The sequence below is a fragment of the Erythrolamprus reginae genome, chromosome Z (genome assembly GCF_031021105.1).
Source record: "Erythrolamprus reginae isolate rEryReg1 chromosome Z, rEryReg1.hap1, whole genome shotgun sequence".
NCBI lineage: Eukaryota > Metazoa > Chordata > Lepidosauria > Squamata > Dipsadidae > Erythrolamprus > Erythrolamprus reginae.
The window spans coordinates 58,783,712-58,802,168 of NC_091963.1; the positions used below are offsets into that span (position 1 = coordinate 58,783,712).

General features: G+C 35.8%; 1 protein-coding gene across 1 annotated transcript in view; it reads right to left on the reverse strand.

Annotated features, from left to right (window-relative positions):
- Positions 1 to 18,457, reverse strand: part of ADCY1 (adenylate cyclase 1) — a 424,936-nt gene that overhangs the window by 138,668 nt on the left and 267,811 nt on the right. Inside the window, exons 11-12 of the mRNA XM_070767120.1 lie at positions 18,191 to 18,275; positions 16,264 to 16,353 (exon numbers count right to left, since the gene is read on the reverse strand). Of these exons, the coding sequence (XP_070623221.1) occupies positions 16,264 to 16,353; positions 18,191 to 18,275 (175 nt within the window). The remainder of the gene's footprint in view (positions 1 to 16,263; positions 16,354 to 18,190; positions 18,276 to 18,457) is intronic.

Below are 18,457 nucleotides of genomic sequence, written 5' to 3' on the forward strand. Positions count from 1 at the left end.
GCTTGAAGAGGCACTGAAAGGGTGTCTTTTGAAGAAAGAAAAGGGAGGGGCGGCTTGGAGGGGGAAAGACTTTGGAGAGAACAGCAAAGGGTGTCTTTTAAAGAAAGAAAAGGGAGGGGTGGCTTGGAGGGGGAAAGACTTTGGAGAGAACAGCAAAGGGTGTCTTTTAAAGAAAGAAAAGGGAGGGGCGGCCTGGAGGGGAAAAGACTTTGGAGAGAACAGCATGCTTGCAGAGGCACTAAAAGAGTGTCTTTTGAAGAAAGAAAAGGGAGGGGCGGCTTGGAGGGGGAAAGACTTTGGAGAGAACAGCAAAGAGTGTCTTTTAAAGAAAGAAAAGGGAGGGGCAGCTTGGAGGAGGAAAGACTTTGGAGAGAACAGCATGCTTGCAGAGGCACTGAAAGGGTGTCTTTTGAAGAAAGAAGAAGGAGGGGCGCCCCCCTTGCCTTTCTTCCTTCCCACTCACCCTTTAGCCTAGCCTTGTTTCTTCCACCCGCCCCCTTTAGCTGCTCCTCCCTGCCCTCTGTTCGCCTCCCTTCTAAAGTTTGGGATTTTCCTGAAGGATTTGCATGCATGATTTGCTTTCACATTGATTCCTATGGGAAACATTGTTTCGTCTTACGAACTTTTCACCTTACGAACCTCCTCCTGGAACCAATTAAATCGTATCATGAGGTACCACTGTATATCCAAAATGATTCTTGTATTATTTGAAATATTTCTTCCTGGAAGGAAGCCGTTCTGATCAGGGTGTATGATTTTATTTAAAAACTTTTTTGAATCTCTTTGTCATGATGGAAGCCAATAATTTGTAGTCTGAATTCAATAATGATATGGGTCTATAATTTTGCATATAATGGGTATCTGTATCTTCCTTTGGGATTAACGTGATATATGCTTCCTTCCATTAATTTGGCAGGTTTCTGGTTTCTAAGATGTTATTATAGAGTTCCAACAGTATAGGCTCAAATGTCTCGTGCATTTTTTAATAAATTTCAATAGGAATACCATCCGGACCAGGGGATTTATTATTTTTCTGTTTGTTTAGGGCGTTTCTTAACTCTATGTTACCTATTTTATTGTTTAGCATTTGCTATCTTCTTCGGATATAGTTGGTAAAGTTAGGTTTACTATATAGTTGTTTATCAAGTCTGAATTAGGGATTCCTGCATTATAAAGTTCCTCATAAAAGGCTTGGGCGACCTGTTTCTTATCCTTATTATTTGTTTTTAGTTCACCATTTGTATCGTATAACGCGCTTATTCTTCTGTCCGCTTTTTGTTTTGCTAATTTGTAGGATAGTCACCTTCCTGGCTTATTTCCAAATTCAAAAAAATTTTGCTTTACTTTTTTTATTTTACAAGTTCTTCTTGGGTTATTAAATTTATTTTATGCTTTACTAAATTTAATTGTCCTAATATTTTATTGCTTTCTGGTTTATTTTGGAGGTCTTTCTCAAGTTTTCCTAATTCAATGTTTAGAGTTTTTAAGGTATTTTTTCTTTTTTGACAAATAAGCAATTGTTATGCCTTGAAGATATGCCTTCATTGTGTCCCAAACATTTTGAAGAGAAGTATTCCCATCGTTATTTATCTGATAGAATAAATTTATTTCTTTTACCATGGTTTTATTGTAATTCTTATCTTTGGTAAGTATCGGGTTTAAGGTCCATCTTTGATTTGTTCTTTTGCTTAAATCTGGCCCTTTTAAAAATACAGGGTTGTGATCTGCCCATGCGTTGGGTAAGATTTCTATGTTTGTAATGTCATTTATAAATCCTACACTGGCCCAGGCCATGTCTATTCTTGACCATGATTTGAAAGGGTGGGAAAAACTTAATTATTGGATTGAAGAATATAAGAGACCAAGAATTAAGGAAAAACTGGTTAATGGAATGGAAAAGAGGGGGGATGGGGAGTTCCTTGCTTGGAGCTGTATAGGGAAGCATTTCAAATTGAAAGGTTAATTCTCAAATTCAGCAAAAAAACATGTGACATGTATATAAATATGTAAATATGTAAATATTTACAGCAGCACGAACCTTAAAACTTCAGCCTGATTATGGTGAATGTGATTTCACCGAAACGTCACATAGACACTCAAAACATTACACGGGGCAAAACCCGAACTCAGAACAATCTACATACATATACCCGTGAAAATCTACGAAAATATATATATGGGTATGGCTAGCTGATGAGGCCAAAATAAGGCCGAAATAGATCTATCCTAGTCTCCCTTAATTTTCAAATTCAGCTTAAACATGTGACACATACAGATAGAATTGTCGGCTATCAATAAAATTAACTGCCTTGGAAATGGCCCTGGGTTGGGCTGAGAGGCAAAAAAGGAGCTGTGATGTTCCTTCAATATACCAGGTGATTCGACACAAAATGTAACCCTTCCCTGGTACAGAGCTGAAGGGATTGGATACTGTAGCCTAGAGGATAATTCTCTGCCTTACAAGGCAAAGGTTGCAGGTTCAAGTCCCAGTGGGTATGGCTAGCTGATGAGGCCAAAATAAGGCCGAAATAGATCTATCCTAGTCTCCCTTAATTTTCAAATTCAGCTTAAACATGTGACATATATATGTGTGTGTGTGTGTGTGTGTGTGTGTGTGTGTAGATTGTTCTGAGTTCGGGTTTTATATATATATGTAGATTGTTCTGAGTTCAGGTTTTGCCCTGTGTAATATTTTGCATGTCTATGCGACGTTTTGGTGAAATCACAGGCTGAAGTTGTAAGCTTCGTGCTGCTGTAAATATAGTTTGTAAATATATATATATATATATATATATATATATATATATATATATATATATATATATGTCAAATGTTTTTTGGCTGGAATTTTAAAATTAAGGGAGACTAGGTTGGCCCCATTTCGGCCTTGTGGACTCTGCCTTGTAAAGCAGAGACTTAGCAGTTGTGCTATCAGATCAGAACCCTTCCAGCTGTGTGTGTATGTATGTATGTATGTATGTATGTATATGTATATGTATATGTGTGTGTGTGTATATATATATATATATATATATATATTCGTAGATTTTCACGGGTACAGGTAGGACGGTCTTGGTATATTCGAGTTTCTTCCCATGTAGGATTTAGAAATTTCTGGCGACGTTTCGATGAGGTCCCACTCGTCATCTTCAGGCTGGTGTTTCTGTCCTTGTTCTAGGGTGAACACAGTGAGACCTGAGCTGCCTTCCTTCTATAAATACTGGTGGCTGGGTGTGGTTTGATGGCTCAGAAATTGCCTGCTGTGTAGAAACTTCCTGGTGAGTAAGTGGGGTAATACCTGGGGTCATTGATATAGCTGAGATATGCTGATTAGTTAATGATTGTGGATTAGGCGTGATATCCTGAGTAGTTGGAGCTTGCAGGCTACTTGATTGTTTTGCAATGTGTGTTCTGAGTCTGGTTTCAGTTTCTATGGCTGGGATACGTTTGTTAATGAGGGCTGGTTTCCAGATGTCTGGTAGGCGGGAGGTATCATCCCGCTTGTTCATATTTATATATATATATAAATTAGGATAAGATGGTGATTATATGAAATTTGTTATGCACAGCCTAAAAAAGGGGGGGGGGTATAATTTTAGAGGGGATGTATTTTGTTTTGGAGAATATCTGGTTTGAGGAAAGGGGAATTATTTAATAAGTAAAAAGCTTTTTATGTGTTATATGATACTGGTTATAATGAGGCTTTGACAGACTCTTTGTATTTTTTTTCTTTTTATAAATTTTTTATCAGACTTTTTCTTAATTTTTTTTTTACTATTTGGGAAAATTTAAATTTAAATCTAGAACTTAGGATACAAAAGAAACATGTTTATGTGGAAATACACGATCTGAATGGAGAAGAGGAATGAAGTATGCTAAGTAAGAATATAAGAAAATGATCTTACACTTTAGGAACAACTAATTGATTCTATAAGATATAAGATATAACATGTATGAAATAAGTATTAAAATGAATTAAGAATGGAATGAATTTATCTAGATAAGAAATGAACTGATTTGTGGAATAAGTTATTTTTTAAGGATTTTTTTTTTCTTTATATACAAAGCAATTTTAGAAGTTTGCAAAAATTGAAAATGTTTCATGGAGAAAAATTTAATATTTGGGAAATTTTTTAATTAAATCTAGAACTTAGGATTTATCAGAATCACGTGTATATGGAAATATATGGATTTGATGGCAAGAATATAAGAAACAAGTATTGAAAATGGAATTAATAATGAAATGAATTTATTTAGATAAGAAGTGGACTGATCTTTGGTTTAAACTATCTTCTAATGAAAATATGTTATTTACTTTATTGGTTTAAAACTATCCAAAATATGGATCGAAGAAGGGGAAGCTCTTCCTATTACCTATTGGGATCAATTTAAATAGAATAGGGCATGAGAATTCCACTGGGCTTGCATCGATAAAGTTAGAGTAGGGCATAAAAAATTTAGCTGGACATACAGCGCTATATTTATAATTAGATCCCGGTTGGATATTGGAGGGCTTTCTTCCTTCCCTTTAAATTTTTTTTTAAGAACAATGATGGAGAAATTACCTTAGATTTTTAAATTTCAGACAATCTGGATCACAAATTTGGAAGAGCATATTATTAATTTTTGAAAGGTTATAAGTTGGGTCAGGATTAGGGAAGGGGAATTTTCTTTTTTATTCACTGGGACCAACAACTTAGATTAGAGCATGATGATTCCGCTGGGTTTACAGCAATAAAACTAGACTAGGGCACGATGATTCAGCTGGGTATGCAGCTTTATATATAAAAGTTGACCCCAGTGGGGTATCAAGGAAATCTCTTTCTTTTCTTTGTTCGGGTTTGAGGGTTCTGTTGGGCATGTTCTTTTTTATAAAGCAATTTTAAAACTTTGAAAATTTTGGAAAATGCTATAAGGAGATAGGTGGAGAAGTCAATCAGAAGAAGAGGAAAGTTCTTCTTTGCTCTTTCCTGTTCTTCTTTCTTTTTTTGTGTTTTGCACTTATCCATTTAGTGTAATTTTCTATTCTCTGTCTTACATTTTTTTTATTTCTTAATTTCTTTAGAGACTTAATTTCATTTTATGTTTTATAGATTTAATTTTAATTTGATTCTATCCTTTTAATTTTTAATTTTTTATATAATTAGTTTGGCAATTGGATTAATTAGACAATATTTGGTGATATTTGGGTTTATTTTTCCCCTTTGATTACGCTACTGTAAGAATTTTTCAAATGTTTTTTTAAGGGTATTTTATTAATAGGCATTAACTATTTGTAAAGGGTATTGATTATATATGAAAATTTATATGCAAGCGATTAGGAGAGATTTGAAACATTTCAGCTTATTCAAAGTGAGATACTAGAATTTGGAACAGCTTAAATGGGGTATTAGCTAATAGTATATTTCTATAGCATTAAAAAATTGGGCAGCTATTTTTATTCAGATGTCAAAAGTGAAGGTGGTAGCATTGTATTCTATAACTTCTTGGAATTGATTTATTGTAAAACAATTTGATGTTGTTATATTTTTTATTGGAGAGAGAAAAATTAAAAAACTTTTGCCACAAAGAAATATTAAATAGAAATAAAAGAGAAGCTAAAGCGATTACAGGATTGAGTATTTGATATGAACAATACAAATTACCAGCATTTGCAGATGACTTGGTTTTTATTCTTGAAGACCCATTGATATCCAGTTTAAAGCTTTTAGTTCAAATTGAAAGATACAGAGAGGTTGCAGAACTTAAAATTAATAAAGAGAAGACAAATGTAATTGTAAAGAATATGACAGAGAAACAAAAAATTGAATTAAAAATAATTTTGAATATATAAATTGTGAAAAGAGTTAGATATTTGGGGAGCTAGATATCAGCAAGATGTTCAACGTTAAAAGAACATAACTATATGAAACTTAAAAAACAGATTCAGAGAGACTTAGAGAAATGGAAAAATATCCAATTATTACTGATGGGAAGAATTGTTTTAATTAATATTTTACCATGCTTACTCTTCATATTCTCAACAATATTAATCAAAATTGATATAAACATTTTTAATGATTTGAAAACGATAACAAAAAAATTATTTTGCAAGGGAAGAGATCCAGGATTAGTTCAAAATCTCTACGATGCAAGAATAAGAGGTGGATTTGGACTTCCAAATTGGGAGCATTCATTCATTCATTCATTCATTCATTCATTCCTTATTAATAATCTTTATTAAATTTTATTACAAATATAAGAGAAAGAAATAACAAATAGAGTAAAAACAAGTAAATAATGTATATGGGTTGGTATTCATAACAAGTAAGGACATAGTCCTATTAGTATTATTAAAAAGCATGTAATATATAGTAGATATAAAATATATAGTTGTATTAATATTACTGACAATAAAGAAAAAAAAGAAAAAGGGAAAGCGTGAAGGGAAGTAAACTATAGGAAGGATAGAAGGAAAACAGAGGGAGTAAGAGGGAAAGAAGGGGAAAGGTTGGGGTAATAGAGTTCGTCTAACCATTGGCTAGGATTATGAATATTTACGACGTCCGTTACCATGATGATGTTTGAATATTATTTCCCATCTTGTAGGTTTTGTTTCTAATTTATATTGGGGATTGCTTGTTCTAATCGTCGAATTTTGTAAGTAGGATGTAGAAATTATTTGTAACAATTTTTTGTGTTTATTTATCTTGTATCTTTTGATGAAAGTTGTTTTGTTGAAATGTTGTGTTTCATGATATTAATAAATATTTTCTTTTGATTTAGCCATTTGTACCACTTGTCCCAGGCTTGGTAGAAGTCTGTGTCATCTTTATCTTGTATCACCAAGGTTAATTTAGCGGGTTCCATAATTTTACTCAGTAAGTTTAGTATAGCTGGACTTCCTTTTTGCTTCCAGTGTCGCGCGTAGATTATCCTTGCGGCTGTTATAATATACAATATAATATAGAGATCGTTTTTGTGAAGATTTTGCCAAGAAATTCCTAATAGAAATTCCTAATAGAAATAATTCCGGTTTTAAATTAGTCACCTGGTCTAGGATGTTTTTGACTTTTTGCCAATAACTCTGGGCAATTTTGCACCAAAGGTGATAATAGGTCCCTATTTTTTGCATACATTTCCAACATAACATTCATTCATTCATTTGACTTCCATGCCGCCCTTCTCGAAGCGACTAAGGGCAGTGTACGCCATAATGAAAACAATATGTAAAAAGAAATCTAATTATTGTTTTAAAAAAGAATTATTAATACAATCGTAAAAAGTGCCTATATGCAGTCATTCCTTTTCATTCAATTCAATCATTCACAACATTGGCTGGAGACAATCTCATCTCTCACAGCCCCCACGCATACTGGCAGAGGTAGGTCTTTAGAGCTTTATGAAAGACCAGGAGGGATGGGGCAGTACGTATCTCCAGGGGAGTTTGTTCCAGAGGGCTAGGGCCGCCATAGAGAAGGCTCTTCCCCTAGGCGCTGCCCGATGACATTGTCTGGCCGACAGGAAAAGGCAGACTCTGGGCTGATCTAACTGGTTGCTGGGGTGCATGAGGCAGAAGAAGATCCCATAGGTAATCTGGCCCTAAGCCATGTAGGGCTTTGTAGATCATAACTAGGACTTTGAATTGTGCCTGGAGACCAATTGGCAACCAGTGTATCTTACGGAGTGATGTCGAGATGTGGGCAGATCTTTGGAGCCCCACAATTGTTTGTGTGGCTGCATTTTGCACAGTTTGCAGTCTCCGAACACTCTTCAAGGACGATTAGAAAGCATTGCAGTAATAGAGGTGGTAAGGGTGTGAGTGACTGTGAGAAGGCACTCCTTGTCCAAATAGGGCTGCAATCGGCACACAAGGCATACCTGTGCGAATGCCGCCCTTGCCACAGCCAAGAGATGGTCTTCCTAAGTTCAGCTATGGATTGAGGAGGACGCCCAAGTTGCGGACCCTCTCTGAGGGGGATAATGACTCCCCCCCCACCAGGATGCTGGATGGACAGATGGATGTGTCCCTGGGAGGCAAAACCCACAGCCACTCCGTCTTGTCAGGGTTGAGTCTGAGCCTATTAATGCCCATCCAGATCCTGACAGCCCAGACACCGGTGCATTACCTCCACTGCTTCAATGAATTGACATGGGGTGGAGATGTATAGCTGACTATCATCAGCATACTGATGGTAATTCATCCTGTGCCATCGGATGATCTCACCCAGAGGTTTCATGTAGATATTAAACAGCAGGTGCAAGGGGACGGAACACCACAAGGGAGGGACCTAGGAGTTAACCTCTGGCCACCTGCCAACACCTACTGTGACCGGCCAGAGAGGTAGGAGGTGAACCACTGCACAACGGTGCCTTGGATCCCTAAACCTTCCAGCCAGCGCAGAAGGTTACCATGGTCAATGGTATTGAAAGCTGCTAAGAGGTCAAGAAGCACCAGGATAGAGGATTGATCCCTATCCCAGGCCTGAATCCTGACTGCTGAGGATCCAGATAATTGGCTTCATCCAAGAACCATTGGAACGGGAGCGACACCACCTTCTCAACAACTTTCCCAATACAGGAAAGGTTGGAGACAGGATGATAATTATCAAATACAGCTGGATCCAGGAAAACCTCTTGAGAAAGGAGTGCACAACTGCCTCCTTGCAGGGAGAAGTGTTGACAATGTCCTGGACTAAGCCTAGCTTTACTATCAAGCTGCAGCAATGACATGGATTAAAGAATGGATTATGCTCAGAAATAAAAGACTTTTGACCTTAGAAGGACACGATTTACAAATAGGATAGCATATGTTTGTGTGATTTGAAAAACAAAAAATTCTGTTACTTCCAGAATCATTCTATAAAGAACTTATTTTTTGCAATTTGGGAAATATGAAAAATAAGCACTATTCAAAAGTACCATATTGGATATCAACAATAGAAGTTCAGACTCACCCCACTAGAATAGAGTGGAAGAATACCCCAAGATATAAAGGCATAATGAAGCAGAAAAAGAAGCTAAAATCAATAATAGAATTAGAAAGTGAGGGTATAAAGACAGACTGGTATATGAATGTGCAATTGCAAGTGATATTTGAAAAAGGCACCAAAGTAGAAGATATTAATCTGGAAAAAACAAAATTGGATGAAATTATATTTAGTACAGATGAGAATTTGATTTTAAAAAATTGTATAACTACTTTTTGTATATCGAGTTAGAGTTTGACCAAGTTAAAGAGGCAATGATAAAATGGATGAGAAATTTAGGCTATACTATTGATTTGGATAAATGGCAGCAATTAGAAAATTACAGAAAGGTATAAAATGACAATGTCAACAGCGTTTAAAGAGAATACATATAAGATGTTTTATAGATGGTATATATCACCAAAGAAGCTAGCTAAACTGTTTAAGAATAGGTTGGAAGTATTAAGTTGCTGGGCTCCTTTTTTCATATGTGGTAGACTTGTACAGAGGCTCAAAAGTTTTGGAGAAAAATCCAACACTGAATACAGGAAAATATTGAAAAGGGCTATTGAATTAAAACCTGAGATTTTTCTTTTAGATATTTTACCTGAGAATTTTAATAAGGAGGAAATATATTTAATTATTCATATAGTAACTACAGCTCAAATTGTGTATCACAAAACTGGAAATTAAATAAGATACCAAATGACAGAGAAGTATTATGGCATGTGTTGAAATGAATGGTCTTACATTTAAACTTAAAGATAAAGAAGATTTGGACTATTATAAAATTTGGGAAAAGTTTTATGAGTGGTTAGAAAATAGAAATAGTTAAATATAACAAATGGTTTGGAAACAATGTGTAACAATTAGAAAATAGTTGGTAGTAATCCGGATGGTGAAGAAAGTAATGGTGGTAGCATTAGATAATAAAACAACACAAGCTAAGGTATTTTAGAAACAACATAGACCATAATGATGAATCAGTCAAAGCCAACCTCTTTAACACCTTCTTCAGCTCAGTCCTTGTTAGCAACAAAGGCTCATGCCCCACATTTCCTAATCGCACCACAAATAATCTCAATGATCTTACACAAATTGATTTTACAGAAGATAACATTACAAAGGCATTACATAACCTAAAACCATCTTTATCAATTGGACAAGATGGATTATAATTCTTTAAAAAACTCTCCTCCACCTTGGCTGAACCTCTGAGCATATTTTTAAATAAATCTTTCAGTACTAGCTCCCTACCCACACTATGGTCACTTGCCACAGTCATCTCTATCTTCAAAAAAGGAGATCTAAGCAACGTTGAAAATTACAGACCTATCTGTTTGAGTTGTGTCACCTGCAAAGTTATGGAATCAATCATAAACCAATCCATTACACTCCACCTTGAAGCTAATAACCTACTTTCCAATAAACAATTTGGTTTCAGAAAAATATTATCCTGTAATCTACAACTCTTACACTGTAAAAACATTTGGACCACTCAACTTGACCAAGATAATCCAATTGATGCAATCTATATCGACTTTTGCAAAGTCTTTGACTCATTTGTCTACGACAAACTTCTTCTGAAACTCAAATCCTATGGCATCTCTGGACTACTACACAATTGGTTAATAGCATTCCTATCTAACAGAAAACAAGTCGTCAAAATAGGAAGTGCCACTTCTCTTCCTGCTCCTGTTAACAGTGGTGTCCCTCAAAGTAGTGTTTTAGGACCCACACTATTCATACAATTGCGTTCTCTTTGCAGATGATATCAAACTATTTAATACCACCAACAATGCTGCTACCCTTCAAAAAGACCTTGACCATGTAGCAGAATGGTCTAAAACCTGGCAACTTCAAATCTCCACCACTAAATGCTCTGTCTTATACATTAGTAAAAACAATCAGAATACTAAATATAAACTTGGAGGAATTGAAGTTATTGATAACCCTCAATCTGTCAAAGACCTTGGAGTACTTATATCCAATTACCTAAATCCTAGAGCCCACTGCAACAACATTGCCAAAAAGGCTTTAAGAGTTGTTAACCTAATCCTTCGCAGCTTTTTCTCTGGTAATTTTGAACTGCTAACAAGAGCTTACAAAACATTTGTCAGACCAATCCCAGAATATAGCTCGCCTGTATGGAACCCACATTGTATATCTGACATCAACACAATTGAGAGAGTCCAGAAATATTTCACAAGAAGAGTCCTTCATTCCCCTTCTCACAACAAAATACCTTACTCCGCCAGACTTGAAATTCTTGGTTTAGACAACTTACAACTGTGTCGTCTCCGTTCCGACTTAATTATAGTTCATAAAATCATATACCAAAATGTCCTACCTATTAACGACTACTTCACCTTCAACCGCAACAACGCACGAGCACGAAATCGATTTAAACTAAATGTCAACTGCTCCAAACTTGACTGGAAAAAATACAACTTCAGCAACAGAGTAATCAACGCCTGGAATGCACTACCTGATTCTGTGGTTTCTACTCCTAACCCCAAAACCTTTAACCTTAGACTATCTACAATTGACCTCTCTCCCTTTCTAAGAGGTCTGTAGTGGGCGTGCACCACTATGCCTACCGTCCCTGTCCTATTGTCTTCTTTTGTTACTTTTTATCATTACTTATCTAATGTTTTATTTGTACAAATTATCACCCTATAATTTTTTGACTAGATAGATAGATAGATAGATAGATAGATAGATAGATAGATAGATAGATAGATAGATAGATAGATAGATAGATAGATAGATTGATTTGGGGGCAATATGCTTATTTTCTGTAAACATAGAGTGGGCTGTAAAGCACTGTGAAGCGGTATATAAGTCTAAATGCTACTGCTATGCTATTAATATTGAAAATATCCTGGAGTTTGGGGAGATGAACTGGATTCTAAATGAAAAGGAATGCAAGATCTATCACCTTATCCTATTTTAGTTTAATAAATAATGTGAAAAGAATTCTAGAAGAATCTCACTTTTGGTTGTAGTACGATAACTAAGAACTTGAAAAGTTTTAGGAAAACAATCCAATGAACTGGTATCTAGCTTCTTAGCTATTGATATGGAATAGGAAATATCACTTAAAGACATAAATCTTCAACAGCAAAGAGTGGGGGGAGAGTTGACATTGATAATTTGGCAAAATACTTCTAGGATGTTTGTCAGTATACAGTTCCTCCTTAAGGAGGTGCCAAGCAATTTGCAGTTTTTGAAAAAAATGAAGTTTTAGGAATAGGGGAGGACCAGGATTTATTTGACTATAGAGAACTGTAGATAGTCTGTTACAGGAAAATTCTGCCATAAGAAAAATGTATGAGTAAAATAGCAATGAGGATAGTGCTCTATTTATTTACTGTGTTCCTCTATCTGACTATGGGTGTTGATCATAGGACCGGTGGAGTTTTATATCTAATAAGAGAAATACACCTTTCCATACACATGTTCTGAGTTTCTTGCCTCTATTAGGAATGAGGGGCGTACATAAGCGCACCACTGTGCCTACCGTCCCTGTCCTATTGTGTTCTTTTGTTACTTTTTATCATTACTTATCTAAGTTTTATTTGTACAAATTATCACCCTATAATTGTTTGACAAAATAAATAAATAAATAAAATAAAAATAAATAAATAGATAACCCTAATTTGATTTGGTGGGAGTGATAGAATTCTTGGTTTAGATAACAAAAAAATGGTATAAGGATAGAAGAGATATTGGCAACTTTGAATTTTGTATGGAAATGTTATGATTTTCTTATAATTAGGAGTTCAGATTTTGGAAAGATGGAATATAACTGTTCTTAATGTTAAAATAAAGAGGAGAGGCTTCTGAAAGCTTTTTGTTCTTTATGTTATTTATCAGCTAAGAAAATTCTGTATATACAGGGTGCGTTCCAAAAGTAATGCAATTTTTTTTTAAGCAATTTATTGAACAGATTTGCACAGACACTTAAAAATCTTCAAAGTACTGTCCTTGGGCCTCTACACATTTTTTCCAGTGACTCTGCCATGACTGGTATGTGCCCTGGAAGGCATCTTCGGGGACCTCTCACAAGGTCTTTGTCACAGCTGATTGGATCTCTTCTATGGACGAAAAACGTGCCTTGCCACAAAGCGCTACGACTCCGTGAGTTCCTGGCCAAACACCAGGTGCCAACACTGCCCCACCCCCCACCGCTATAGTCCTGATTTCGCCCCAGCAGACTTCTTTTTGTTCCCAGTCCTGAAAGGAACCCATTTTTCATCCATAGAAGAGATCCAATCAGCCGTGACAAAGACCTTGTGAGAGGTCCCTGAAGACGCCTTCCAGGGCACCTACCGGTCATGGTAGTGTTGCTGGAAAAAATGTGTAGAGGCCCAAGGACAATACTTTGAAGAATTTTAAGTGTTTGTACAAATCTGTTCAATAAATTACTTTTTTAAAAAAATTGCATTACTTTTGGAACACACCCTGTAAGTAAGGTTAGGCATGTAGGATGTGTTTTTTCTAATGTATGTTTTTAAAGTATGGTGGAGAAAAATAATTTTAAAAATTAAATCCAGAGTTAGAGGGACATGATTTACAAGCCATATATAAGAACATAAGAAGAGCCATGCTGAATCAGGCCAAAGCCCATCGAGTCCAGCATTCTGTGTCACACAGTGGCCCACCAATTGTCCATGGGGATCTTGAGCAGAAAGAGAAGGCAAGACCCTCCCTTTCCGTCAAGGGAATCCTGCCTGCCTCAACCAACTTAGAGGCAGCACTTGGACATCCGTTTCAATAACCATCTATATGCTTGGCATCCATTAATCTGTCTAATCCTGCCTTGAAGCTATCAAAGCTGACAGCTGTCACGACCTCTTCTGGAAGTGATTTCCCTAAACCAACGACCCTCTGGGTGAAGAAATATTTCCCTTGATTTGTCCTCACTTTCTTACCTATGAGCTTTAGGGAGTGCCCCCTTGTCCTAGTATTGTGTGATAGAGAAAAGAATTTTTCTCTATCCACCTTTTCTATCCCATGCATGATTTTATACACTTCGATCAAGTCACCCCTTAAACGCCGTCTTTTAAGGCTGAAGAGACCAAGGCGTTGTAACCTGGTATCATAAGGGAGGTCCTCCATTTCCTTTATCATTCTTGTTGCCTTTTTTTGCACCTTTTCCAATTCCATTATATCCTTCTTGAGGTGTGGTGTCCAGAACTGTACACTGTACTCCAAGTGTGGTCTCACCATTGATTTGTACAGAGGCAATATAACGCTTGCTGAACTATTTTCGATTCCCTTCCTAATCATGCCAAGCATGGAATTTGTTTTTTTTATGGCTGCTGTGCACTGGGTTGACATCTTCATTGAGCCGTCCACCAAAACCCCAAGATCCCTTTCTTGGGTTGTCTCGGAAAGTTTTGTCCCCATCAGTTGGTAAGTATAATTGGGGTTCTTTGCCCCGAGGTGCATAACTTTGCACTTGTTTAGGTTAAAATGCATTTGCCACTTTGTTGCCCACTCACTCAATTTCGAGAGATCCTTCTGGAGCTCCCGACAATCAGTTTCACTTTTCACTACCTGGAACAATTTCAGCAAACTTAGCTACCTCCCTATTTACTTCTACATGCAGATCACTAATGAATAAATTAAAATGTAAAAGTCCCAAAACTGAACCTCTTCTTATTTCTTTCCATCCAGAGAATTGTCTATTTATTGCCACCCTTTGCTTCTTACAATTTAGCCAGTTACCAGCAGAGCAAGGGCGAAGCCAACCACAGGACGTTTTTATGAGCCCAGACTCCAGGGAAGAAGAGGCAGATAATAAGATGGGTAAATCCGCATTTCAGACGTTTACAAAGACGAAGGGAACAAGTGTCAGGGAAGAAATATTAAGGGGAGGAACAGGTTAATTACTTTAGTGATTAATTCGTGACGTCCGGATGCCAGCAGAAAAGAAGGGCGGAGTTTTCAATGTTGCTATAAATTCAATGGACGTGCCATGATATGGCTGCGAATATGTGTATTTTAATAGTTGCTTTTGTTACTCTGGACTAATGCTGCCTAGCCATAAATCTTAAGATAAGGGAGGAGTACTGGAAGGATGTTTTTTGTGCTTTTTATCACTAAGGAATGAGATGAAAGAGTTTGCCTGCACATGCCGTATCACTAAAGAATGAGATGAAAGAGTTTGCCTGCACCTGACGTAGTTTGATAATGGAGGAGAGAAGGAATAAAGATGCTGTTTTTGCTTTATAAATTTCTGCATTCAGCGAGCCTTATTTCCAGAAACCAGAACAGTGTTGAAAACTCCCATCTGAATTAGAAAAGAAATTCAACCAGCCAGCTCAAGATGGCCAATTTAGTAAATGATGTGCATGCTTTAACACAAATAGTGGCTGCGTTGCAGGCACAGATCATCATGTTACAAAATCAAGCCGCAGTCCCTGTTCAACCACAAGTCATCATTCAATCAAGGCCAAAGATTTATTTAGCTAAGCCATCCATGGCCTGAAACCTAAAATTGTGAATGAGATGACATGCCATCCAACACGGTAAATGAACTCTACCAGAACTGTTTAACCATCGAGACTAATTTGTCATCTGCCCAGAAGCGTGTCACCAGATATGAAAACCAATTTGGAGAGAGAACCAGAGCAGTGCCAGCTCCACGTCAAAGATTTCACAACAACGGTTTCAACTCCATGCCAAGACGTCCCTTCTAGCTGCCAACAGACACGGGAAACCGACCAACTGTCATCGCTCGAGAGGAACCAATGGATCTAGGTATGGCCAGACCTTGCCTGAGTGAAGCTGAGAGAGCTAAACATCGAGCGGAAGGCCTATGCATGTATTGTGGCGAGGCTGGACACATTCTACCTACTTGCCCTCAGAGAAGACGTCTCACTTCTACGTCTACTCCACTCTCGAAATAAAGTAATAAAGTCAGGGAGAGGATCTGTCAATTAGTGCATTATTTTGAATCCATAACGAACCCAGTTAATATTAGACATTTCCAGACACAACCTGATGGGATAGTATATCTCTCACTGATGATATTTGTTTATTTAGAAACTATCTCACTCCAAAGCTCTTTGATAATATAAAAACATAACAAGAATAAGAAATCTCTAAGCAATAATAGACAATAATGATGTGAATCTTCTTTCATCATTAAGTGTCTTTTAGAAAAGCCTGGTTTTAACTCTTCTCCAGATGGCCATGGAGAAGCATTATTGCTTCCAAGTTAGGAGACATGCCACCAAGAATACATGTCTATCTACATTGTACCTATTATATAACGATTTATTCACAGGTTCATATTACTTACCACACAGCCTTGTGCCACTGAGTAAATTAAGATCACAATAAAAATACACAAAATGGTTCTAATTTGTATTGTCAGGCACCCTGGAAAACACTGAAAGACAAAACCAATATATATGCATTTGGAAAATAATTGTCCACACTATTGTTGTTGTTCTTATTAACACAAAAATGTAAAATCACAGTTGTCAGTTCTTTAGCTGATATTTATATGCATCAAATTCTTCCCTCAAATCTAGGATGTTATAATGTAGCAGTGTGCTACATGTATGAATTAATTACCTTTTGTAATTGACAGATGGAAATAGTGTCAAGGTGCAGATTTTTAAAGTGCCATCCAATATTTTTTGCTATGGCACCTAGTATGCCAATCACCATGGCTGGTTTATGTCATAATTTTTCAAGTTCAATTTTCAAATCTTTCATACCAGGTAATCTTTTCTAATTCTAATTCTTATTCTTTTTGAAAGATGTCACAAAAGTAATAATGTCCTGATGCATTTCCTTCACCCCACAAAAAGGAAAAATGTTTTATTTCTTGTGGTAATAAAACGTAACTCAATTGTATTCTCAGATCATGTTTCAATTATATTAGCATTTGATTTCAAAGAAGTTTAGTCACAGGGTAATGATGTTTCTGATAATATTTATTATATTAAACAATAAAAATGATAATTTTGTGAATATAGTCAAGATTTTAACAATCAATAGGTTGTATGGAATGCATATAAAGTTTATATATTATGTGGATGTTCACACCTCATGAAAAGTAAAAGTTTAAGTTACAAACAAATGTAATATTGATTGAACAATGTTTACTGGCATCCACAAGGAATCACATGAAACAGACTTATAATGCATTCTAAGTGAATCTTAGTGTAGATGTACTAAAAATTAGATAAAGGCCTATTATTGTTATATGCTGAAAGACATATTGCAATTGTTGAAATTAATTGTCTAAAGTAAGTTATTAGATATTGATTTTTACCTAATTTTGTTAAATTTATTATTTTTAACCAATAGCAAGATGAACAGCAACATAGTTGTGGTGGTAAAATAGATTCTCTTAATAAAATAAATAAACTCTTTAAAATTTATATTTTTCATGAAACAAATTGCCCACAATGAATATGCAAGAGAAAAGGTAAAACTTTGAGTATGCTGGTAATAAAGTCACAAGTAAGCTGTTTTCTTTTGTAAAGTTTTAGCCTCATAGTCAAGCCAATTTTTTCTGCTCCACTTGTTATTGGAAAGAAAGTTTTCTGTCTAAGTGTTTATCTCTAACCACTCTGCAACACAGGTATTCACTTCCATGAGCTGGCCACCAAAGGCTTTCTCTGCCTTCTCTTTGGTTCAATAAAAACTGTTGATGACTACTCAAATTTCAAGCACAATGTAAGGGATAGTGTGACCTCTCTTGAGGCTTTTCAAAATCTTTCTTTAGTTTTATTCCAGCTATCTACTTCTCCACGATTCCCCCTTGTTGTTTTCTTTTCTATATTATTGTTCCTAACAATAATGATGCTAATAATGCAAACTGAACATTAGAACTCCAGAATCAATATACCAACAAAACAATCATTTAAATACAAGTAGTTAGGATAAGCTAAATTAATTCATAACAAACTCATTTTCACAGCAGAAAACTCTTCAATCAATTATCACTTATTTAACCAAGTATGATGCATTAATCATTTCTCTATGTGTCAGAACTGGTTCAACTTTTATTTTCACCAATAAAAGTAGATTTAATAAAAGGGTATTTTTAATAAAGTGAAATATAGGACTCCTAAAAGCCCTAAATGACATTAGGTATTATACATTAAAACGGCTATCTATCTATAGACATGAAATATAGAAGAAATAAAATCAAGACTGGGATAATTGATACCTATATTCATTTTCCACAAAACCTTTTGCATTTCACTTACTTGTACTTGAGTGACATGTAGATACATGATGCATGCCACCAGGAAGCACATACAAAATACTAAGAGAACAAGGACTACGGTACTCCTAGGAAGAAGGAAAAACATATTAAAACTAAGTAATTGCACACAAATAAAAGCAAATTCTTAACATTACTAGAATCTATCTAAAGATAAGATTTTTTTTCTCAATACATAGGTTCCTTCATGTTGTATTCTAAATATTCTTTTTCTGATGTTCATTTTTAGTGGAATTACTTTTTTGTATAT